We start from the raw sequence: 20590 nt of genomic DNA, 5'->3' as shown, positions 1-20590 counted from the left end.
TTGTATAGCGCTTTTCTAGTCTAACTGACCACTCAAAGCCCTTCACTACATGCCGCATTCACCCCACTCACACACATTGATACAGCACATCTTAAGGCTATGCATAACTACGTGCTTTCTAACCATTCATACACATTCATACACCGATGGATACATCAGTAGGCAATGTGGGGTTCAGTGTCTTGACGCTTCGACATGTAGCCCGGGGAAGCCGGAGTCAAACCACCGACCTTCCGATTGATGGGCGACTCCTGAGCTACAGCCGCCCCACTGGCCAACTGTTTCAAATGCAGTGCTTTCAGCTTTTATTAAACAGTGGGATGTGGCAGGAATGATTTCCTGTATCTGTCCCTTCGACAGCAGAGCTGAAGCAGCCTGTGTGAGAAGGTGCTTCGCTGTCTGACCACGGTGTGATGGAGAGGGTGCTGATTATTGTCCATAATGGACAACAGCTTATTCAATGTCCTCCTCTTCACCACGGTCTCAAAAGACTCCAATCTGAGACCAAGTGCAGAGCCAGCTTTCTTATTGATTTTGTCCAGTCTGTTAGTGTCACTGGCTCTGATGGTGCTGCCCCAACACACAGCAGCAAAGAAAAATGGCGCTGGCAACAACACTCTGATAGAATATCTCCAACATCTTGCTGTACACGTTGAAGGTTCTCAGCTTCCTCAGGAAATAGTCTGCTCATCCCCTTCTCTCACACAGCCTCACTATAAGATACCCTGTCGAGTCTGTTTCCAATCACCACTCCAAGGTATTTGTAGTCCTTCACCTCCTCCACCACCTCCCCCTGATCCTTAGTGGCTGTGAAGGCGTCTTCTTCCTCCTGAAGTCGATCACCATCTCTCTGGTCTTGCTGACGTTCAGCCTCAGGTGATTCTGTTCAGACCACTCCACAAAGTTGAAAACTTCTGTAGGTGACCTGACTCCGAGTTGTACTGGAGATCAGTGGTGTACAAGGTAAAGAGAAAGGGAGAAAGCACAGTTCCCTGCGGAGCTCCTATGTCACTGACCACCACATCAGACAGGACACTACCCAGACGGACAAACTGTGCCTGCCTGTCAAGTAGTCAGTAACCCAGGAGATCACTCAGTGCGGTTACATGCGGGCAATCGGATCGGATTAATGGCTAAATTACAGTAAGATTGAGTTATTCAGCTCATGTAACAAGCTTCATCCGACAAGAAATTGAATCGGTTACTTGCGATCGAATTAAGACCCTGAGATAACTCCATCTAAATGTACACTGAACGTGCATGTAGACGACAGTGGATCGGATCGAGCGTTCTGCACATGCTCCAGATTTTTCCCAGCGATCGTCACCCAGAAGTCGAAGGAGACGATATTCCTGTTGTTGTCGTCAGAAAGAAAGAAACAACGCGATGGAGAATGCGCCGTTGTGCATCGTCTGTGCCATAACCAGCTCATCACAGATGGAGAGGGACGCAGCTTCATCTCGCTCTGCGTTCACCATCTTTCTGAATGCCTGAGTTTGTTGTTGTTGGCGGTGAAGACGTCAACAGGAAGTGGCTCTATTAGCGATAGCTGAAATGGGGACAGCGCCACCTATCTAATGTGGTATTGCATGCTTTGTGCCAATGATTCGATTCATTCACCGCCATGTAACAAAGTATAATTGCCCTTGCTCAGATAAGGAGCGTATATATACTATACTATACTATAGCTATAATCGAGTTACTCTCATCATGTAAACCCACTGACTGAGTCATGGACACCCATCCCACACAGCTTCTCACCCAGTAGCAGAGGTTGAATGGTGTTAACAGTAGAAGTCTCAAAGTGCAGACTTTAGTCTGCAATGAAATTCCCCCCAAATGTGTGAATGTCTAACATACCACTATCTGTCTCCCATTGTTGTGTAAAGAAGCCTAATCATTGAGCTGTGTCCCTGCCAGCACCCCACCCTCACACACAGGATATTCTGCAGGCCAGCAACTCTGATGTGCCCTTCTGTAAGAATCACTGGCCATAAAAGGCACATGCCAAAGGCACATAACCAAAATATTAGCCATTTTTCACTATAAGGTTTGTAACAGAAACCATGCTGACATTTGACAAGGGCATAAGACAAATTGTGTTACCTGAGAAATAGCCTCTTTCAAGGTGACTACGTGGGTTTGATTATAGCTTTTTATAGATGTGCCCTTTTTTAAGACTCAATGGGCATCATACAATTTAGATTCGATGAAGGAAGGCAAGGCAAGGCAAGACAAGGCAAGGCAAGTTTATTTGTACAGCACAATTCAACGACAAGGTGATTCAAAGTGCTTTACAGAGACATTAAAACAGAAGAAATAAAAAGTATGATTTAAAATTTAAAAGAAAGAAATAAGAACAATGGATAAAATCAGAAAAAATTATATATATGAAAGATAAAATCAATAGTTAAAATATGATTCCGTTTTGAAACTCAAGCTTATTCAAATGCAGCTGAAAGTAGATGTGTCTTCAACCTGGACTTAAATACTGAGTGTTTCAGCTGATCTGAGGCTTTCTGGGAGTTTGTTCCAGACATGTGGAGCATAGAAGCTGAATGCAGCTTCTCCAGGTCTGCTTCTGACTCTGGGAACTGATAAAAAACCGGATCCAGATGACCTGAGCGGTCTGGGAGGTTCATTGTGGGTCAGGAGGTCACACTGATGTATTTTGGTCCTAGACCATTCAGAGCTTTATAGACCAGCATCAGAACTTTAAAGTCTATCCTCTGATGGACAGGCAGCCAGTGTAAAGACTTCAGAGCTGGACTGATGTGCTCCACTTTTTTGGTCTTAGTGAGGACTCGAGCAGCTGAGTTCTGGATGAGCTGCAGTTGTCTAACTGACTTTTTAGGTAGACCTGTAAAGATGCTGTTACAATAATCAAGCCTACTAAAGATGAATGCATGGACTAGTTTTTCCAGGTCCTGCTGAGACATCAGATCTTTTAACCTTGATATATTCTTAAGGTGACAGTAGGCTGACTTTGTTATTGCCTTAATGTGTTTGTCCAAATTTAGGTCTGAGTCCATCACTACACCCAGATTTCTGGCCTGGTTGGTCGTTTTTAGATTTATAGATTGAAGCTCTGTGGTGACTTTCAATCGTTTATCTTTGGCTCATAAGACAATTACCTCAGTTTTATTTTTGTTTAGCTGGAGGAAGTTGTGGCACATCCAGTCATTAATCTCCTCAATGCGTCTCCTGGTGACATTGTAATATATATCTGTGTGTCATCTGCATAGCTATGGTAGTTTATTTGGTTGTTTTTTATAATCTGTGCCAGTGGGAGCATGTAGATGTTAAACAGAAGAGGTCCCAGGATGGAACCTTGGGGAACTCCACATGTGATTCTTGTCTGCTCAGATGTAAAGTTACCTATTGATACAAAGTACTTCCTGCTCTCTAAGTATGTTTTAAACCAGTTTAGTACAGTTCCGGAAAGACCCACCCAGTTCTCCAGTCGTCTGAATAATATATTGTGGTCAACTGTATCAAAAGCAGCACTGAGATCCAGTAAAACTAAGACTGACATTTTTCCACTGTCTGTATTCAGACATATGTCATTAAACACTTTGGTCAGAGCAGTCTCAGTGCTGTCTAAAGCCTGACTGGAAGGTATCATAGCAGTTATTTTGTGTTAAAAAGTAATTAAGCTGTTGAAAAACCGCTTTTTCAATGATCTTACTTAAAAATGGGAGATTTGAGATGGGCCTGTAGTTGTTCATTTGCGTCTTGTCAAGATTGTCCTTTTTCAGCAGAGGTTTAATTACAGCTGTTTTTAGTGGCTCTGGAAACACACCTGACGTTAAGGACAAGTTCACAATCAGTAACAGGTCTGACTCCAAAGTCTTTGAGACCCCTTTGAAAAAACCTGTTGGCAGGATGTCTAAACAGCAAGAGGAGGACTTCAGGTGACGTAAGATGTCCTCCAGGTCTTTACTGTTAATGGGTTGAAACAGTGTCATGGTGTTTAAACCGGTTTTCGGTGGACACGGTACATATGCTGAACCTGCTGCTGATGTACCAACTGCTTGTCTAATATTTTGGACTTTGTCCATGAAGAATTTGGCAAAGTCATTGCAGGCCATGGTGGAATGGAGTTCAGTTGCCACTGACACCGGAGGGTTTGTTAGCCTGTTAACTGTAACAAATAAGGCCCAAGCATTATGACATTATTTTTGGTGATGATGTCAGAGAAGTAGGATTTCCTTGCATTCCTCAGTTGTAAATTATAAGAGTGAAGTTTCTCTTTATAGATGTCATAATGAACCTGGAGATTTGTTTTTCTCCATCTGTGCTCAGCTTTCCGACACTCTCTTTTCCTATTTTTCACCAGTGTGGAATTTCGCCATGGAGACTTCTTCCTTCCAGAGATAACCTTCACCTTAATAGGAGCAATGGTATCCATAACATTTAACATTTTAGTATTGAAGCTACTGACGAGCTCACTGACTGAACCCCCGGACAGGGCAGGTGTTAAAGAGAAGACCTGGTTAAAGATCTCACTACTGTTTCCAGTTATACACCGTTTTGAGATCACTGCTGTTGAGACATTTGTGTGCACTGGAATCATACTCTCAAAGAAAACACAGGAATGGTCAGACAGGCCCACATCAGACACAGTAATCTTTGAAATGCTTAGACCCTTAGAGATCACTAAGTCTAGAGTGTGCCCCCTACTGTGCGTGGGCTCTGTTACATGCTGAGTCAGCCCAAAGTGTTACTCAGGTCTTTAGTCCCTCTGTCCTGAGGGTTGTCCATATGGATGTTAAAATCACCAACAATAATTATACAGTCAAAATCAGATCATAGACGGCAGTTCACTGAGGTCTTCAGAAAAATCTGCACAGTATTTAGGGGGCCTGTAAATATTCAGAAACAGGACTCAGCTGTACAGCCATATATTCAAAGGACTGAAAACTTCCAGGAGATAACTGCTTACATTGAAATGATTCATTGAATAAGACTGCGACCCCCCCTCCTCTCCTGCTCACTCTGGCCTCGCTGATAAAACTGTAACCAGGAGGGGTCGACTCAATGAGAACAGCAGCACTGTTATTTTGTTCCAACCAAGTTTCAGTTAAAAACATCAAATCCAGGGTGTGCTCAGTGATAAAATCATTAATTAAGAATGTTTTCCCAGCTAAAGACCTAACATTTAATAAAGCCAACTTAAGTGTTTTAGAGGTATTATTTGCCCCCTCGTGTTTGGGTGCAGTCTGTGGCACACAAGGTATGATTACTTTATTTAAAGATCTTTTTGAGTGCAACTCTCTGTGTTTTGACTGGGCCACATTTCTCCTTCTGTCACCTAAAAGTACAGAAATTTTAAAATTTTCTAATAAACAGGGCCCCAGCTTGTCCTGGGAAAAGTCAGAATCCACACAGCTTGGACCCCTCACACATCACACATCAGACTGCGGAGACAGTACATGGTGGCAGCGTGGAGGGACAGGGGGGGGTGGGGCTGGGCTCCGTCACTTCGGCTGCTCTAGTAGGGGCGGGGCTCGGTGGCGAACCTTTGGCCGCTTTGGTGGGGGGTTTATGGGGGATAAAAAGGGATTGGGCTGGGGGGTAGATCTAAGCCCAGCATTGACCCACTCCATCATCTCCTCAGTGAATTTCAGGTGAGGGGAGGAGGAGGGAGAAAGGGAGGGTGAGGAGCACAATGACCTGTCAGGGGTTTGGGGGGCTGGGGAAGGTCCTGGTCCTGGTCATTAGTGCTGTTGAGAGGGTTGGGGGCAAATAAAGACCCCTCTTCTTGCCTCTGATGTCTCTCCTTTCCAAAGTTCCTCTCGGGTGGGGGCAGATGGAGTTCCTCCTCAAGGTTTCTGCTGGGATTTGTTTGTTCCTCTCTATGAGATAACTCCTTGTTTATCTCAGCCTTGGCCCCGAGCACAGATGGACGACGTAGGAAATAAAATATGTTGGAGGTGAACAGTTTCACCACTGACTTGTTAAAATTAAATCCATTTGCCTTAAAAATATGGCACATGCCAATAAAAGCCATTTATTCAGTGCCAGTGTCACGGGGGTGAAGGAGGGGGGTGGTAGTCGATGGTCGTTCTCCTGCCATGATCCACCGACGGCTCGCACACCACCCCTCTCCACCGATTGCAGCTCCTTTCTTATAGCTACGATGGTGAGCAGTACTGATGTCCACAGCTTAGATGCACAATTAAAAACAACATTTTAAAAAAAAAACAATGTCCTTAAACAGCTGGGATCCCTCTGTTAAAATAAAAACACAATTAAAAACTTTACTAAAACTGCAGTCCGTGCGCCACGACCACTGTCCCTGCCACTTCACCACGCCAGCCAATCCCGTCTCCTGGCTATTCAGCTCAGCTGGTCCCCGGTGCTCCTCAGTGGTCCCAGCTACGGACGTGGACCTAAAAAAACAAAGAACATGGGCGGCAGACAACTATGCGGACAGGAGGGTCACTCGCTCTCCTCCAGAGTGGGCCTGACCCTACAGCTAACAGTGCATTGTACATCAGGGACACAGCTTTCGGGCAGAAGTTCCTGCCACTGCGTCCCAACAGCTACCGATGCACTGCTCCGGCGTCTCTGGCCAGTCCACGAGTCCCTCCTGCCGCTGCCGCCTCTCGCTTGTCCACGTCCGTGCCGACCAACCGTTCTTGTTGCATATCTTTTTCCTCTCTTGCTCTGGCTACCTGGCCTCCTTAAAAACAATCCAGGCGCCAGTCCCAGCACCTGATTGGCTGGCGCCGCAGTCAGCCAACAGGTGGATCGACTTACTTGTCAACAGAAAAAAACAATACATGCAAGAACTCAAATCATAATAAACACAACTGTAACAAAACAAAATATAAATAAACATGCAACTTAAACCAAATACACAATGCATAACAGAACCAAAATCTAACAAGTGGTGGATCACACTCGTGACACCAGCAACCTGCTGAATCTTTCCTCTCCTCCTCGGACTGGTGGTACAGCTCCACTGATGAATACAGCTGCATTCAGCGAGCTCACTGTGTTTAATAATCCAATGAAGTCCCGTTTCAGAACCTCGGATTGTTGCTTGGACACATCGTTTGACCCTGTATGCAGAACGATGTTTGTCACAGTTGGATATTCATCTGCAATTTCAAGAATTCTCTCCTTTAGATCGTTAACCATATCCCTAGGAAAGCAGAGGCCTTTAGTGTTCTTACCGCACATCCTTTGAACATCATTTACGGCAGAGTCACCCACAATCAGAGTTTGAGGCCCAGCCTTTAGCTTTCCCTGTGGCCTTTTATTTTCCAACTGGTTTTCAGTCCTTGCCTTGCTGCTTTGGGATGGATGGTCATCCAATAGAGATCCAGAGTCCTTCGATAGTGGAGCAAATCTGTTCTGCAGTTTCACACTCGGTTGTTTTGGAGGTTTGTTGTTAACCTTCCCATTCAGAGATGTCCAGTCCTATTTCCTCCCATGTACAGGGGTAGAAGAGCTCCTCTGTCTCGTAGGGAGTGAAGACCAGTCGGTTTCTCATCCTCCCACTTTCAGGAGACATGATTTACTCTTTGGTTTTGCACCGAGACAGTTCCAGGGAGGATTATTATTCGCTGAATTATTATAATGCACAGAGTCTACTTTCTTGGTTGTGTTATCTGTGCTCCTTAGCTGTGTGTTAGCTTGCTCATCTCCACTGTTTTGAATCAATGGCAAGGTTGTTTCATTTCCACATAGTCCATTTACCTCCACATTTACTTCTAAGCGATGAATTTTCGTCTCCAGTACTGCAATCTTCTGCAGGAGGCTGTAGTAGTCATCTGTGGAGAAGGGAGGCATCTTGTTGCTAGTTAGCCTAACGGTTAGCACCTTTCCAGGCTATTTAGCTTTAGCTGAGTGCTAGGTGCCCGGACACTGTAAATCAGGCTTCAGCTGTGTGTAGGCCACGCACACGGAGTTGCTGGCTCGTCAGATAAGTTGTAAAAAGAATAAAATATGATTTAAAAAGTCTTGGTTCACTTAAAAGAAAAATAATAGAATTATATCCAAGACTTGTGGAAAGAAATAGAATGATTTAAAAGCAAATTAAGCGGTAAGCAGCAGGAGGAAGCGGAGACGTCTGCACTCTTCAGAAGCAGGAAGTTAGTTGGTAGAGGAAGGGAGTGTCGTAAAAGGTGTGAATGTTGTAGGCGAGAAACAACCATAAATAGGGAATGCCTGGCACGCAGACCCAGACTTCACAATGTCACAACCAAGGCAACCAAGAAGGAGCAGTGCTCAGGAGGCTTTAGCAATTCTACAGAACATGTCGGACTGTGAATCTGATGGTGGAGATGGTGGACCTCGCATTTCAGAATGAAAAGGTTGTCACCGATTCATCAAGTGATGAGGATGTGACTGCTCCAAAGACGCACCAGGAGACGGGTGGTCACGTATGTGATTGAGCAGGACAGTTCAGACAGAGGCCACGTCAGATGAACGCATCTCAACCCCCCTTGCAATAAAAAGCAAAAAGTTGCAGATGTGAGCATAACACCTGGATCCAAAGAGAATGCGAAAGATGGCACTGTGTGGTTCCACCACAAAGTTGGAAACTTTTCTGCTCATTCAAAGTTTGGCCTTTGTCATTACAGGCAGCAACCTCAGTGGGGCTGGAGTGGATGTTCACAATACAATGGAGACAGTTAGCAACTTGAGAGGAATACAATTTTTTGCAGAGGGTAGTGGGCATGCAGCAGAAGTGAAAATCTCTGGGTCTGCTAGTGTTAAAGGCACTGGAGAAATCAAAGAATGTGATTCTCACAGTGTCTCCTCCACCATCCAAGTGCATGTGGGCTCACTGCAGCAGGTAGATGACAGCAGCATTGACTCCTAAGTGGGGCTGGTAGACAATTTGCGGGGTCCAGAAATGTCCTCAGCTGGGCCAAGACCAGTCTCTCCAGGACCTCATGCCCTCACATGAGATGTGAGGGCATCTCATCAGCCTTCTGCTGATGTAGTCTTTCTAGCTGCCTCTTAAACTGGCCTGTAGTCTCCGTTGGTCGGGGGTTGATGCAGTTGTTTTCTGTAGAGGAGGGAGAGGGGAGGGGGGCAGATTGAAAGGTGCTGTACTTGAGTGTTTTGAGCCATTTGGGACATGCTAGTACAAACGTCAGATTTAACTTGTGTTTCCCTGTTCCAACAGGTATCCTTTGAATGGTGTTATGCTGTTTTTCCCCCCTCTTTTCCCTCTTTTCTGTCTTCTCTTCTCAGTGGCAATCTGTTGGTTTCCTTAGCTAGGATATTGTTTTTGAATCGGCTAATGTGAATGAATTGGATTATTTTGAAATGAATTGGTTTTCATTGGATTATGATTACAATGAATTGAATTCCAATTTGCTTGAATTGGACTATATTATTTAAGTGCCTTGAGGTGACATTTGTTGTAATTTGGCGCTATATAAATAAAACTGAATTGAATTGAATTGAATCAAGTCGTACGCGGTCTAAATGAATATATATGAAGAAGAGAATGATGTGATGTAATCTTTTACGTCTCATGTCTGGAAAAGTCTTTGGAGACCGAGATACCCTGTTTGTCCCTGCAACTATGTTGAAAATTTGAGAAGAGGGAAGGATGTGTGTAATTTTTTATTTATTTTTTTTTAAAGAAAAAGATTTGGTGTCTGCTGCATGATAATTTATATTTTAGGGAAAAAACTTAAGTCTTAGCAGTGAGTCACAAGTTCAATGTAAGCATGCTGTGTGAATGCTTCACCATCATCACTGCATTTAAAGTTAAAAGTGAGTGAAAAGTTTGTATTTGTGGTTTACAAGAGCAAATGTGAAGGTAGTCACACAGAGGTGATGTTGTAAGATGCAAAGGTTCTGGGACTGAGTCGTTTGTTTCTTCCTCAGGTGCTGAATGTTGAGAGGGTGAAGGCTCTGGAAGGTTGGCTGGAAATCACCAACACAAAGCTGACTCAAGTTAATGGCCAGAGGAAGTATGGAGGACCACCCGAGGGTGAGAAAAACTTCAACTGATTGGAGTCGGGAAAAGTCATGGAAAGAGGAATCAAAAAAGTTTCAAAGGGATAGAATTTGTAGGATTTCTATATTTTTCACATGGTGACACTGAGTTGCAATAGTCTTTGCTGAATTAGTTTGGACTTATTATCACCACAATGCGTCTTCAGTTGGCTTTTCAGCTAAACACTTCACACTTGCTTGAAACTATTTTTGTCTGTGGCCAAAATGAGTTGCCTTATACAACAGAGTTCTGACATAGCAAAGATGTTCTCTACGGCTGGAACAAGAGAAACGTTCTGTCAGAAATGCACAACCTGGGAAGGAAAACGTCTGGTCCTTGTCCCTCCTGTCAGGACTGATTTACTGCTGGGATCAGACGGACATAGCATGCCAGTTAATTTTCTGTAGTGGCAGCCATCACAGTTTTTTACAGTGCCTTTGTAAATGCCTGAAATTTAGAAAGGTAAGAAAGTAGCAACTTAACTTATAGCCTTATCATCTAAGGCAATGCTTTGTGTGGTGGCTTTGATAACCGTTTAACGTGATGACCCTTTATATAATCTGTATAACTGTTGCTAACAAGGAGCACGACTGACATTTATATACAATGGGCCTCATGCAAGAACATTTTTGTATTCTTCTAAATTTCTGTTTTTTTCGTATGAAGGTCTTGTACAAACACACCACGTCAGATTCAACAAACACTATTAACTTCAGAAAAGTGTGTAAATGACCTGCGTGAATGATGAAAGCCACGCGTGCGTATTTAAGTGCATGTGCACGAGGATAGTACATTTGCGTACTCCATGCGAAAAAACCCAAAGCATATAAGGCTATGCTTCCTCTCTCCTGTGCCAGGAAGTGATGAGTCATGAGAATGGCATCGAGGCACAAAAAGAACAACTTTACGGTTCTGAGATTGAAGTTCTGCTTTTAGAGATCAAAAAAGGAAAATCTGTAATTTTTAGCAGTGTCAGCAGTGAAGTTACAGGACCTGCTAAAGCAAAGAAACGGGAAGCAATTACGAGTGCAGTTAATTCCGTGTCACCTGTAGTTCGTAATGTCACTGAAATAAAGAAGAAATGGTTTGATATGAAAATGGCTTAAAAACAAAACGTCTCGCCATGGCCATGGCGCTCTATGATTGCCAGTAAAGCCGTGCAATCAGCTGTTGCCTCATCATGATGGCACTTTGATGGGGCGGTCCATGAGGGGGGTGGTCTGGCATGTTGTCTGCCTGGGCTGCTTCAGGTAGTGGGAGACCCATGTTTATGGCATTATTGTGTAAAACGCAACATACCAGAATAATCTGGCATGCCCTCTCTTTGTTATAGAGCAGTTTGCCCCCCCCCCTGCTGTATCGAGACACATCCACCTGGCCTTCAAGTCAAGTGAGATTTATTTGTACAGCACATTTCATGTACAAAACAATTCAAAGTGATTTACATAAAATAAAAGCATTGCAGCGGGGAGTGGAAGAAGCATTAAAAATACATAAAATAACATAAATAAAATAATTAAAATGAATTAAAATGATCAAAAACAAGCAACAGTCTAGATAAGTTAATAGATATCGTACAGATTTCATGCATAGACACATGAGAAAAGAATGTTTTTTACCTGGATTTAAAAATGTCTACATTTGGTGACAGTTTAACCCTCTAAGCGCTATGGTCGACTTAAGTCGACAAGATGGCATCCTGAATAAAATGGCCCATTTTGGCAAAAATAACGTCATAGTTTGTTCCTACTCTCCACCTCTGGTTGGCAGACATGTCACATTTCTCCTCTGATGCAAAAACAAGTTGAATCAGTACGAGTTCTTCACCGAGGGAGTACACCATTGAGCCACAGCAGCAGAGCGATATAGTCAGCATTAGCGAGTATTTTTTTTCCAATAATCGCACAATGTCCACTAAAAGGTTTACCTGCAAAGAAGCGCGACGTCCCGGGTCTTCTATTCGCTGATCCTGATTCTGAAGGGGAAAATCTACCATCGGAAGATGACGGTTCCTGCCTCACGTCCCTGCCCCTATATATTTATTTCTGATTGCTTCAAAGTAATTAAATGTACAATTCATAGTCAAGCAAACTTGATTTGAATAACAGTCTACTATTTTACGTGACTCCGAAGACAGGTCTGGATTACTCGTAAATTCTGTTCGTAACTGAAAGAAAACTCAAAATACGAAAACATTGGTGAATGCGGCAAGTTCTTGTAAATCACTCGTACGCACCACTTAAGAACAAAATCTGTTCATACGAATGGTTGTTGCATAAGGCCCAATGTTCTTCTCAGTGCGTTTCACTCAAGTGATATCAGCTAATCTTTCTGTGTCTGAAAAAGTTTTCTAATTCATTAAAAGATCTGCTCCGTGCTCGTACTCCCACCTCACATCAACACAACTTTTATCGACTCTTTCTCCATGTGTGAAAACGCCTATAATGTCATCAGTGCCATTAGTCAACCTGTTTTCTCTCTAACTCATGGTCAGCGTGGGATGGCCCCACCCCAGAAGCCCGCTGTGAGGTCTTCATCAGCCAGATCCCACGGGACGCCTACGAGGACCTTCTCATCCCCCTGTTCAGCTCTGTGGGGCAGCTTTGGGAGTTCCGGCTCATGATGAACTTCAGTGGTCAGAACCGTGGCTTTGCCTATGCCAAATATGGTACAGCAGCCACGGCTACAGACGCCATCCGCCTGCTGCACGGCTACATGCTGGAGCCCGGGTTCCGCCTCAGCGTCCGTCGCAGCACAGAGAAAAGACACCTTTGTATCGTAGATCTGCCAACTGCCACCAAACAAGAGGACCTGCTGCAGGTACAGCTGACAGTAAAAGTAAAAGCTTTTTAAACATGGGTGCATCTGTTCAAACATAGCAGTGAAATCCTCAGTGCTCTGAGGGCTAACGGGTCACTACCTCCCAGGGGACGTGCCTGGAACCACCACAACAAGAAGGGATGGCACTATTCTGTATTGTGAAGGCTGTTTCTCACAATCACAATTCTCTGAGATCATTTGGCTGTGAATGTTCTGTGAGTTGTACCCAAGATTCTGTGTTGCCAACTGAGCTCTTCTGAGCCTTAACCTCTGTCTAAATGCTAAAAGAAGGCCAGAGGTCACACATTGTTTTGTGTGTGTGTGTTATGGCAGTATTGTGTCATCATCAGTCAAGGTGATCCCAGAATCGAGGCAGGCAATAATAGTCATCCTAAAACAGGTGTGCACAAGCCATTGGACAATGAGTTGAACCTGAGTTTAAGCCTTTTGAACAGCCAAAGACGAGGCTGGGGTTTAGCACAATAAGTGGCTAAGTAATGCCATTCATCAACAAAAAGAAATCATCAAAAGTTATTTGATGTGGGACTGAATTGAACATTTTCACATCACACTCAAAAGCCAGATGTGAGCTGTTAACTTGGCTGGAAGCTGTCACATCAAATTCAACCATTTTCAGACGCAGAAATATTGGAAATGGTAAAAGGACAGCAGCCACGTTGTCCTTTACACTACAGGTCACATGGAAACGTTCCTAAAGCATTTCTCAGTCTCTGCAGCCTGTCATGCAGTCACACACTGAACAATGTCGGGTTCAGTCCTGCCCAAGAGCACGGTGACATGTGCTCATCATGTTTAATAACTGCTCAATCTTTTCTCATGTTTATATGTCACGTCTTCATTTCTTGCTGTCATTCCTAAGCTTTATGAATTCTGTCTAACAGTACCCATTTCTATCTGGGAACATCAGAACTTTACATGATTGTCAGAGGAACTACTGCAAAAAACAGAAAGCTTCAGCTGTGATCAGAGCGAGTGTGAAAGCTGCAGGGGCCACGCTCTGATTCCACAGGCAGCGCTCTGCTCTTCATATTGTTTGAATATTAACAGGTATTAACAGAATGTTGCATTACTGTGGAAGAATCTCCATACTGGTGATGGATGAGGGTGTCGCGTTGTGTTCACACCTAATGTTAAGTGAACCACAACCTAAAGGGCAAATTCATGTTACCGCTGAGACACTTTCAAGGTCATCTGGAGCAAGAATCAGCAGCTTATTTTTGAATGAATGAGTGTTAACGTAGCTCTGTGTGCGATCTGGAGCTGTGCAATCACAGCTGAAAGAGAGCTGGCATGGACCACAGTGAGTGAAGCTGCAGGACGACCAGGTAAGACCTGGAAATGTGTCTCTGGAGTTCATTTACTACGGATCAGCTCAGCTGTGGAGGCCTCAGTCACCTGCTTTCTGCTTTAATTCCAGGTTCCATCCATTTTCTATACCCACTTAATCCAACTGTGGGGTCGTGGGGGGCTAGAGCCTATCCCAGCTGTCATTGGTCGCGAGGCAGGGTGAACCTAGACAGGTCGCCAGTCCATCACAGGACCACACGGAGACAAACGAGACGCTCACACTCACTCGTAGGGTCGGTTTAGAGTCACCAATTAACCTGACATGCATGTTTTTGGATGGTGGGAGGAAGCCGGAGTACCCGGAGAGAACCCTGGAACCCTCTTAATTCCAGGTTGTAAAACAAATTAATTTTCTTTTCTGTTTGAAGACTTTGGTGTAGATGTTGGTTTTCATGGCAAATCATTTCTTGTAGAAGAGCATTAAGTTGATATTGAAGGGAATTAACAAAGGATTTATCAAAAAACACAGAAGCAGCAATCAATTTTCAGACTTTAGTTACTTTAATCTATCCTGAAGCAGTTCAAAGCAAAACTTTATTTGTCATTCATTTTACCTTTAAAGCAATAATGTGCTTGTCACCGTGTGCAGCCTATATTCACCATTTACAGTCTTAACAATCCAATTGATCAGCTTAAGAGACTTACCTTTGCTGCTGCATCACATTTTAGATGCTATTGCCAAGAGTGAACTATACAGTATGACTAAACCAACAAAAGGTAACAATAAGGGCAAAACATGCCATTAATCAGCAGGTTTCTTGAAAAGGTGGCTTGTTTGATGGGAGCAAGGAAAGTGTTGAACTTGCAAAGCAACTCAAATGTGAAGAGAAAGATCTTCATTCACATTACAGGAAAAAGAATCAAGAAATCCATATTTTTTACGTAGACTGTAAAACCATGCTAGAATCTGCCACTCTGTTGTTCACTTCTGCTTTACAAAAGCAGAAACTGGCTGTTTGCTGCAGCATACTACAAAAAAACCCAAACACGGCCCAGTTCTCTGGACTCCAACTCATCTCAGAGGGACAGAAAGACAGTGGACACGTGTTCTGTGGGCAGATGAGTCCACGTTTCAGCTGCTTCTGGGAAAAACTGCTGAGAAAGAGCATCCAGCTGTTCTCAGAGGAAGGTTTAAAGCAGCGTCTGTGATGGTCTGGGGCTGCAGCAGAGTCCAGGGCATGGAGGGCTTCATCTGGGTGAAGGTACCACTGATGCATGCTGGATGTTGGAGTTCTGGAGAGACAGATGCTGCCATCAAGGTGCCGTCTTTTCCCGGGAGGTTCCCAGGTTGGAGCTGTTTTGTCGTCAGAAAAAAGAAACGTTACAGTTCTGTAAACTTTCACATCGAAGACATGCTTGTGTTGCAGTTTGGAGCTGGCTGTTATGTGTTTGATGATGAGCCATTTCCAGCTGAGCAATCAGTGTTTCCTGCTTCTTCCTCTCAGTTTTCAGGTTGAGTTGAAAGTTTTGTCCGTCCTAACCAGTTGTTATGGCTGATGGTGATTAGCTTCTCGCTAACCCCTCACTTTCTGTTGATTCCACTGACTTCCCTGTCGGCAGCAGATCCAGGCAGCCAAACTGTCATCAGGGGAAATTTTCAGTCTTACTGCTTCTACTGTCAGGCCACTCGCAGCAGCAGCAGCAGCACAGTTAAACTCCACATGTGTTTGCAGTGCAGTGAGACAACTCCACTCTGGATCTAAACTTAGACAAAGAAAAAAGATAGTGTTAGCGTTTTTCAGTATATGGCTGCAGTCACCACAAGCATCCATGGGAGGTCTGGAGACATGGTTCAGGAGTACAAGGACCAGGGCACCAACTGAAATTTATCTCCAATACAGAGGAGATCCTTGCATTACCTTCTGAGAAAGCTTAACTTGAGTGAGGTCAGCAGGGACATCCTTCAGTTCAGGTGGCCGGCTTCACTACCCAGACTGCGTGGCAACCTTTATCCATGCTCAACTCCCATCCATCCATCCCCGCCACTTTATCTTTGTTTCATATCATATTTGTCTTTGCACTGATATTCAGTTCAGTTTTATTTATAAAGCGCCAGATTACAACAATTGTCATCTCAAGGCACTTTAATAATATAGTCCAAGTCAAGCCAATTGGAATTTAATTCATTGTAATCATAATCAAATTCATTCATATGGAGCCAATTCAAAAATAATATCCTAGCTAAGGAAACCAACAGATTGCACCAAAACTTGTCTTCAGTCCAATCTCCCGTCCTGAGCCTGAGGGACTGTGGAAAGGAACGACTCCCTTTAACAGGAAGAAACCTCTGGCAGAACCAGAACCAGGAAGAAACCTCTGGCAGAACCAGAACCAGGAAGAAACCTCTGACAGAACCAGATTCAGGAATAAACCTCTGGCAGAACCAGGAATAAACCTCTGGCAGAACCAGGAATAAACCTCTGGCAGAACCAGAACCAGGAATAAACCTCTGGCAGAACCAGGAATAAACCTCTGGCAGAACCAGAACCAGGAATAAACCTCTGGCAGAACCAGAACCAGGAAGAAACCTCTGACAGAACCAGATTCAGGAAGAAACCTCTGGCAGAACCAGATTCAGGAAGAAACCTCTGGCAGAACCAGGAAGAAACTTCTGGCAGAACCAGAACCAGGAAGAAACCTTTGGCAGAACCAGATTCAGGAAGAAACCTCTGGCAGAACCAGGAAGAAACCTCTGGCAGAACCAGGAAGAAACCTCTGGCAGAACCAGACTCAGGAAGAAACCTCTGGCAGAACCAGACTCGGGAAGAAACCTCTGGCAGAACCAGACTCGGGAAGAAACCTCTGGCAGAACCAGACTCGGGAAGAAACCTCTGGCAGAACCAGACTCGGGAAGAAACCTCTGGCAGAACCAGATTCAGGAAGAAACCTCTGGCAGAACCAGGAAGAAACTTCTGGCAGAACCAGAACCAGGAAGAAACCTTTGGCAGAACCAGATTCAGGAAGAAACCTCTGGCAGAACCAGGAAGAAACTTCTGGCAGAACCAGAACCAGGAAGAAACCTTTGGCAGAACCAGATTCAGGAAGAAACCTCTGGCAGAACCAGGAAGAAACCTCTGGTAGAACCAGGAAGAAACCTCTGGCAGAACCAGGAAGAAACCTCTGGCAGAACCAGACTCGGGAAGGGTGGCCATCCGCCTCCACCAGCTGGGGTTTGAGATATCCTCTCGACCATCATCTCTGCAGTTATTTATATGAGCTTACTGCGGTTTTAATTTCCTTTCAGGTAACTGCTCCATTAAAGTGTACTTTTTGTTATTGTGACAGTTTTTAATTGTACTACTCTGCACATCTTACAAACTGTCTATGGAGGATGAATAAAGTGTTTTGGATGACTTGAGTCCCTTCATGTTGTGGATGTAAGCTCAGAGCACTGAGGGTGAACTCTGCTCCTCGTTAGCTTGTTGGTTTGAATGTGAGTGTTAAATAGAAGAAAAGATCAAACCATGAACAGATATTTGTCTTTCCATGTCTGAGATGGCTTCTGTTACTTCCGTTTGCTCCCAGGTGCTGCAGGTGCTGGCAGAGGGGGTGGAGAGAGTAACCTTGAAGGCTGGGCCTGGTATAAATGGGGTGTCCGCCATTGTCGCCTTCTCATCCCATCATGCTGCTTCTATGGCTAAGAAGGTCCTGGTGGAAGGTAGGACAGCTCTGACGGGGATCAGGGTAGTGCTGCAGTATATTTGCAGTGTTTAGCCAGCCTAGAACATGTCAGTTGTTGGAAGCCTTCACAGCGGTTCTTACGGGTGCGATTGGGACTGGTGCGAATGGGACGGGTGCGAATGGGACGGGTGCGAATGGGACGGGTGCGATTGGGACGGGTGCGATTGGGACGGGTGCGATTGGGACTGGTGCGAATGGGACGGGTGCGATTGGGACTGGTGCGAATGGGACTGGTGCGATTGGGACTGGTGCGAATGGGACGGGTGCGATTGGGACGGGTGCGAATGGGACGGGTGCGATTGGGACGGGTGCGAATGGGACGGGTGCGATTGGGACGGGTGCGATTGGGACTGGTGCGAATGGGACGGGTGCGAATGGGACGGGTGCGAATGGGACGGGTGCGAATGGGACGGGTGCGATTGGGACTGGTGCGAATGGGACGGGTGCGATTGGGACGGGTGCGATTGGGACGGGTGCGAATGGGACGGGTGCGATTGGGACGGGTGCGATTGGGACTGGTGCGAATGGGACGGGTGCGAATGGGACTGGTGCGAATGGGACGGGTGCGAATGGGACGGGTGCGATTGGGACTGGTGCGAATGGGACGGGTGCGATTGGGACGGGTGCGAATGGGACGGGTGCGATTGGGACGGGTGCGAATGGGACGGGTGCGATTGGGACGGGTGCGAATGGGACGGGTGCGATTGGGACGGGTGCGATTGGGACGGGTGCGATTGGGACGGGTGCGAATGGGACGGGTGCGATTGGGACGGGTGCGATTGGGACGGGTGCGATTGGGACGGGTGCGAATGGGACGGGTGCGATTGGGACGGGTGCGAATGGGACGGGTGCGATTGGGACGGGTGCGATTGGGACTGGTGCGAATGGGACGGGTGCGAATGGGACGGGTGCGATTGGGACTGGTGCGAATGGGACGGGTGCGAATGGGACGGGTGCGATTGGGACGGGTGCGAATGGGACTGGTGCGAATGGGACGGGTGCGATTGGGACGGGTGCGAATGGGACGGGAATGTGAACCTTTAAGTTCTCTGGGGGGTGCACGTGTTCCTTTTAGTTTGATAAACAACTTGACTGTGTCAGAGATGGAAAAGAAGGACAAACTCTGGAAACATGGCTGAATTCATTCAGGGAGAAATGCCTGCAGGTGCCTCCAGACAGTTCTGCGCTGCTATGGCCAACGTTGCAAATTTACATTTCCCTAAAAACCTACAATGTAAAATAACTGAAAAGTCTTTCATTTCTACATCAGAGGCCTCCTAAAACAATATCTGAGAGGTCAAAAATGTTTTTGCTCATTTTTTTTTCTACACCTGGGTCTTACAGGGTTAAAGAGGATTCTTTGTGTATTCCAGGCCAGCTCGTTAGTTGGCAAAGAAGTGTTAATCTTTCCCCTTATATCATGACCAAAAGGTTGTGGGAAAGTTCCTCAAATCATTTTCCCAAGACAAAGGTGACTGTAAATAAGGTGATGTCTGTGTCTTTCACAGGCAACAGGAATGTTAGTGGGTCTTGATGAGCTCAGTAGGTGAAATGAAGAAATATTTTAGGTGTGCTTTTTAAAGTTAACCTGCAAAGGTTGTGGAAAGAGATTTATGGATGAACATTTTCTAGAGAAAGAAAGAGGACTTCCACCAGGACGCTCCAGCTGAAATTGTTCCATAGTGCAGTGAGTTGTCCTAAATGTAACTTTGCTTTCGCTGATGTGAACGTCTTAATGCTGGCTGGGTGCCAGTAATAGTAACACAGGCTTTCTCTCTGTAGCCAAACATGGAGCTCACACATGAACACAGCTTGGTCTTGGTTCAATTTCAGTGTGAGGATGTTGAGTTGACAAACAAGATATTGTCATCATGCGACAGGTCGATTAAAGGCCATGAATGATCATGTTCATTATGCTGACAACATATTCAGGTTACCAGTCCCAGGAATAACTGTACAGTTTGTAAAGATGAGCTGCACCTGATGGGGAATACGTCACAGCATGGAATTAGTTTAATTATGGTTGATAAGGTCCTGTTAACATGTGCTTTGTGTATTTTCAATGAAAATAAATGATCCTCAGCTCCTCACTGTTGCATTTCTGCCCCATTTCTATGTCTAGAGTTCAAGAAACAATTTTCATTGAATGTCTTCATCAAATGGCTCTCAGCAGAGAAGATGAACCCGGAGGAGCTACTTTGTCCTCAGAAAAGTCTGAAACATACTGGCCAGCCCACAGCCCTGCCTCCACGTCTGGCTCCTTCTCCATCTGTCCCCCCGGGCTTCTGCAGAGCAGTGGGGGGGCCTGCTGCCCCCAAGCACCCTCCTCCCGTATGCTCCTTCTCCTCCTCGCAGGGGCATTTAGCACATGCAGCATCTCCAGTGATGGTGCTTCGTAAGATGTCTGAGGCGACTGGGTTCGGCCAGCCACACTATGAGATGTACTACAGCCACACTGGGCCGGATGGGTTCCTGCACTTTACGTATGAGGTGTACATTCCTGGGGCCGCCGCCACGTTCAAGGGGTCGGTCATGATCTTGCCTGGACCCAATGCCAGCACCATGCTTAAGGAGGCTGAGAGGGCTGCAGCCCAGCAGGTGCTGCAGAGCGTGAGCAACAAGCAGCTTGCTGCCTGAACAGCTGCTTCTGTTATCGGTGTTCTGTTGATTTCTTGTTCATTTTTGCATGCTTTTATTAGTTGTAGGGGACTTGTTTGCACTTTGTTTTATGCATGTTTTTTTATTGTT

At 45.3% G+C, this 20590-nt stretch overlaps 2 protein-coding genes across 2 annotated transcripts in view; one reads left to right on the top strand and one right to left on the bottom strand.

Moving 5' to 3' along the window:
• The window catches only part of naa15a (N-alpha-acetyltransferase 15, NatA auxiliary subunit a), a 290869-nt gene that overhangs the window by 134538 nt on the left and 135741 nt on the right, over nt 1-20590 (bottom strand). The gene's annotated exons all lie outside the window — the stretch shown is intronic.
• Nucleotides 8298-20525, top strand: dnd1 (DND microRNA-mediated repression inhibitor 1). Its single transcript, XM_072396391.1, has 5 exons — nt 8298-8396; nt 9829-9967; nt 12468-12793; nt 17687-17819; nt 19965-20525. Exons 1-5 carry the CDS (start codon nt 8298-8300, stop codon nt 20477-20479), a joined length of 1212 nt encoding a protein of 403 aa, XP_072252492.1. The 3' UTR covers nt 20480-20525.

This window comes from Leuresthes tenuis, unplaced genomic scaffold (assembly GCF_036924035.1).
Source record: "Leuresthes tenuis unplaced genomic scaffold, fLeuTen1.0.hap1 SCAF_11, whole genome shotgun sequence".
NCBI lineage: Eukaryota > Metazoa > Chordata > Actinopteri > Atheriniformes > Atherinopsidae > Leuresthes > Leuresthes tenuis.
Note: the sequence above shows the minus strand (reverse complement) of the source record. Positions and strands in the feature narration are given on the sequence as shown.

What these genes read in the sequence shown, in the direction of transcription:
- dnd1 (XM_072396391.1), top strand. Translation starts at nt 8,298, where the DNA reads ATGGTGGACCTCGCATTTCAGAATGAAAAGGTTGTCACCGATTCATCA. An exon ending in AACAAGAGGACCTGCTGCAG is followed by an intron (nt 12,794 to 17,686) that starts GTACAGCTGACA and finishes GTTTGCTCCCAG; the next exon opens with GTGCTGCAGGTGCTGGCAGA. An exon ending in TAAGAAGGTCCTGGTGGAAG is followed by an intron (nt 17,820 to 19,964) that starts GTAGGACAGCTC and finishes TTCTATGTCTAG; the next exon opens with AGTTCAAGAAACAATTTTCA.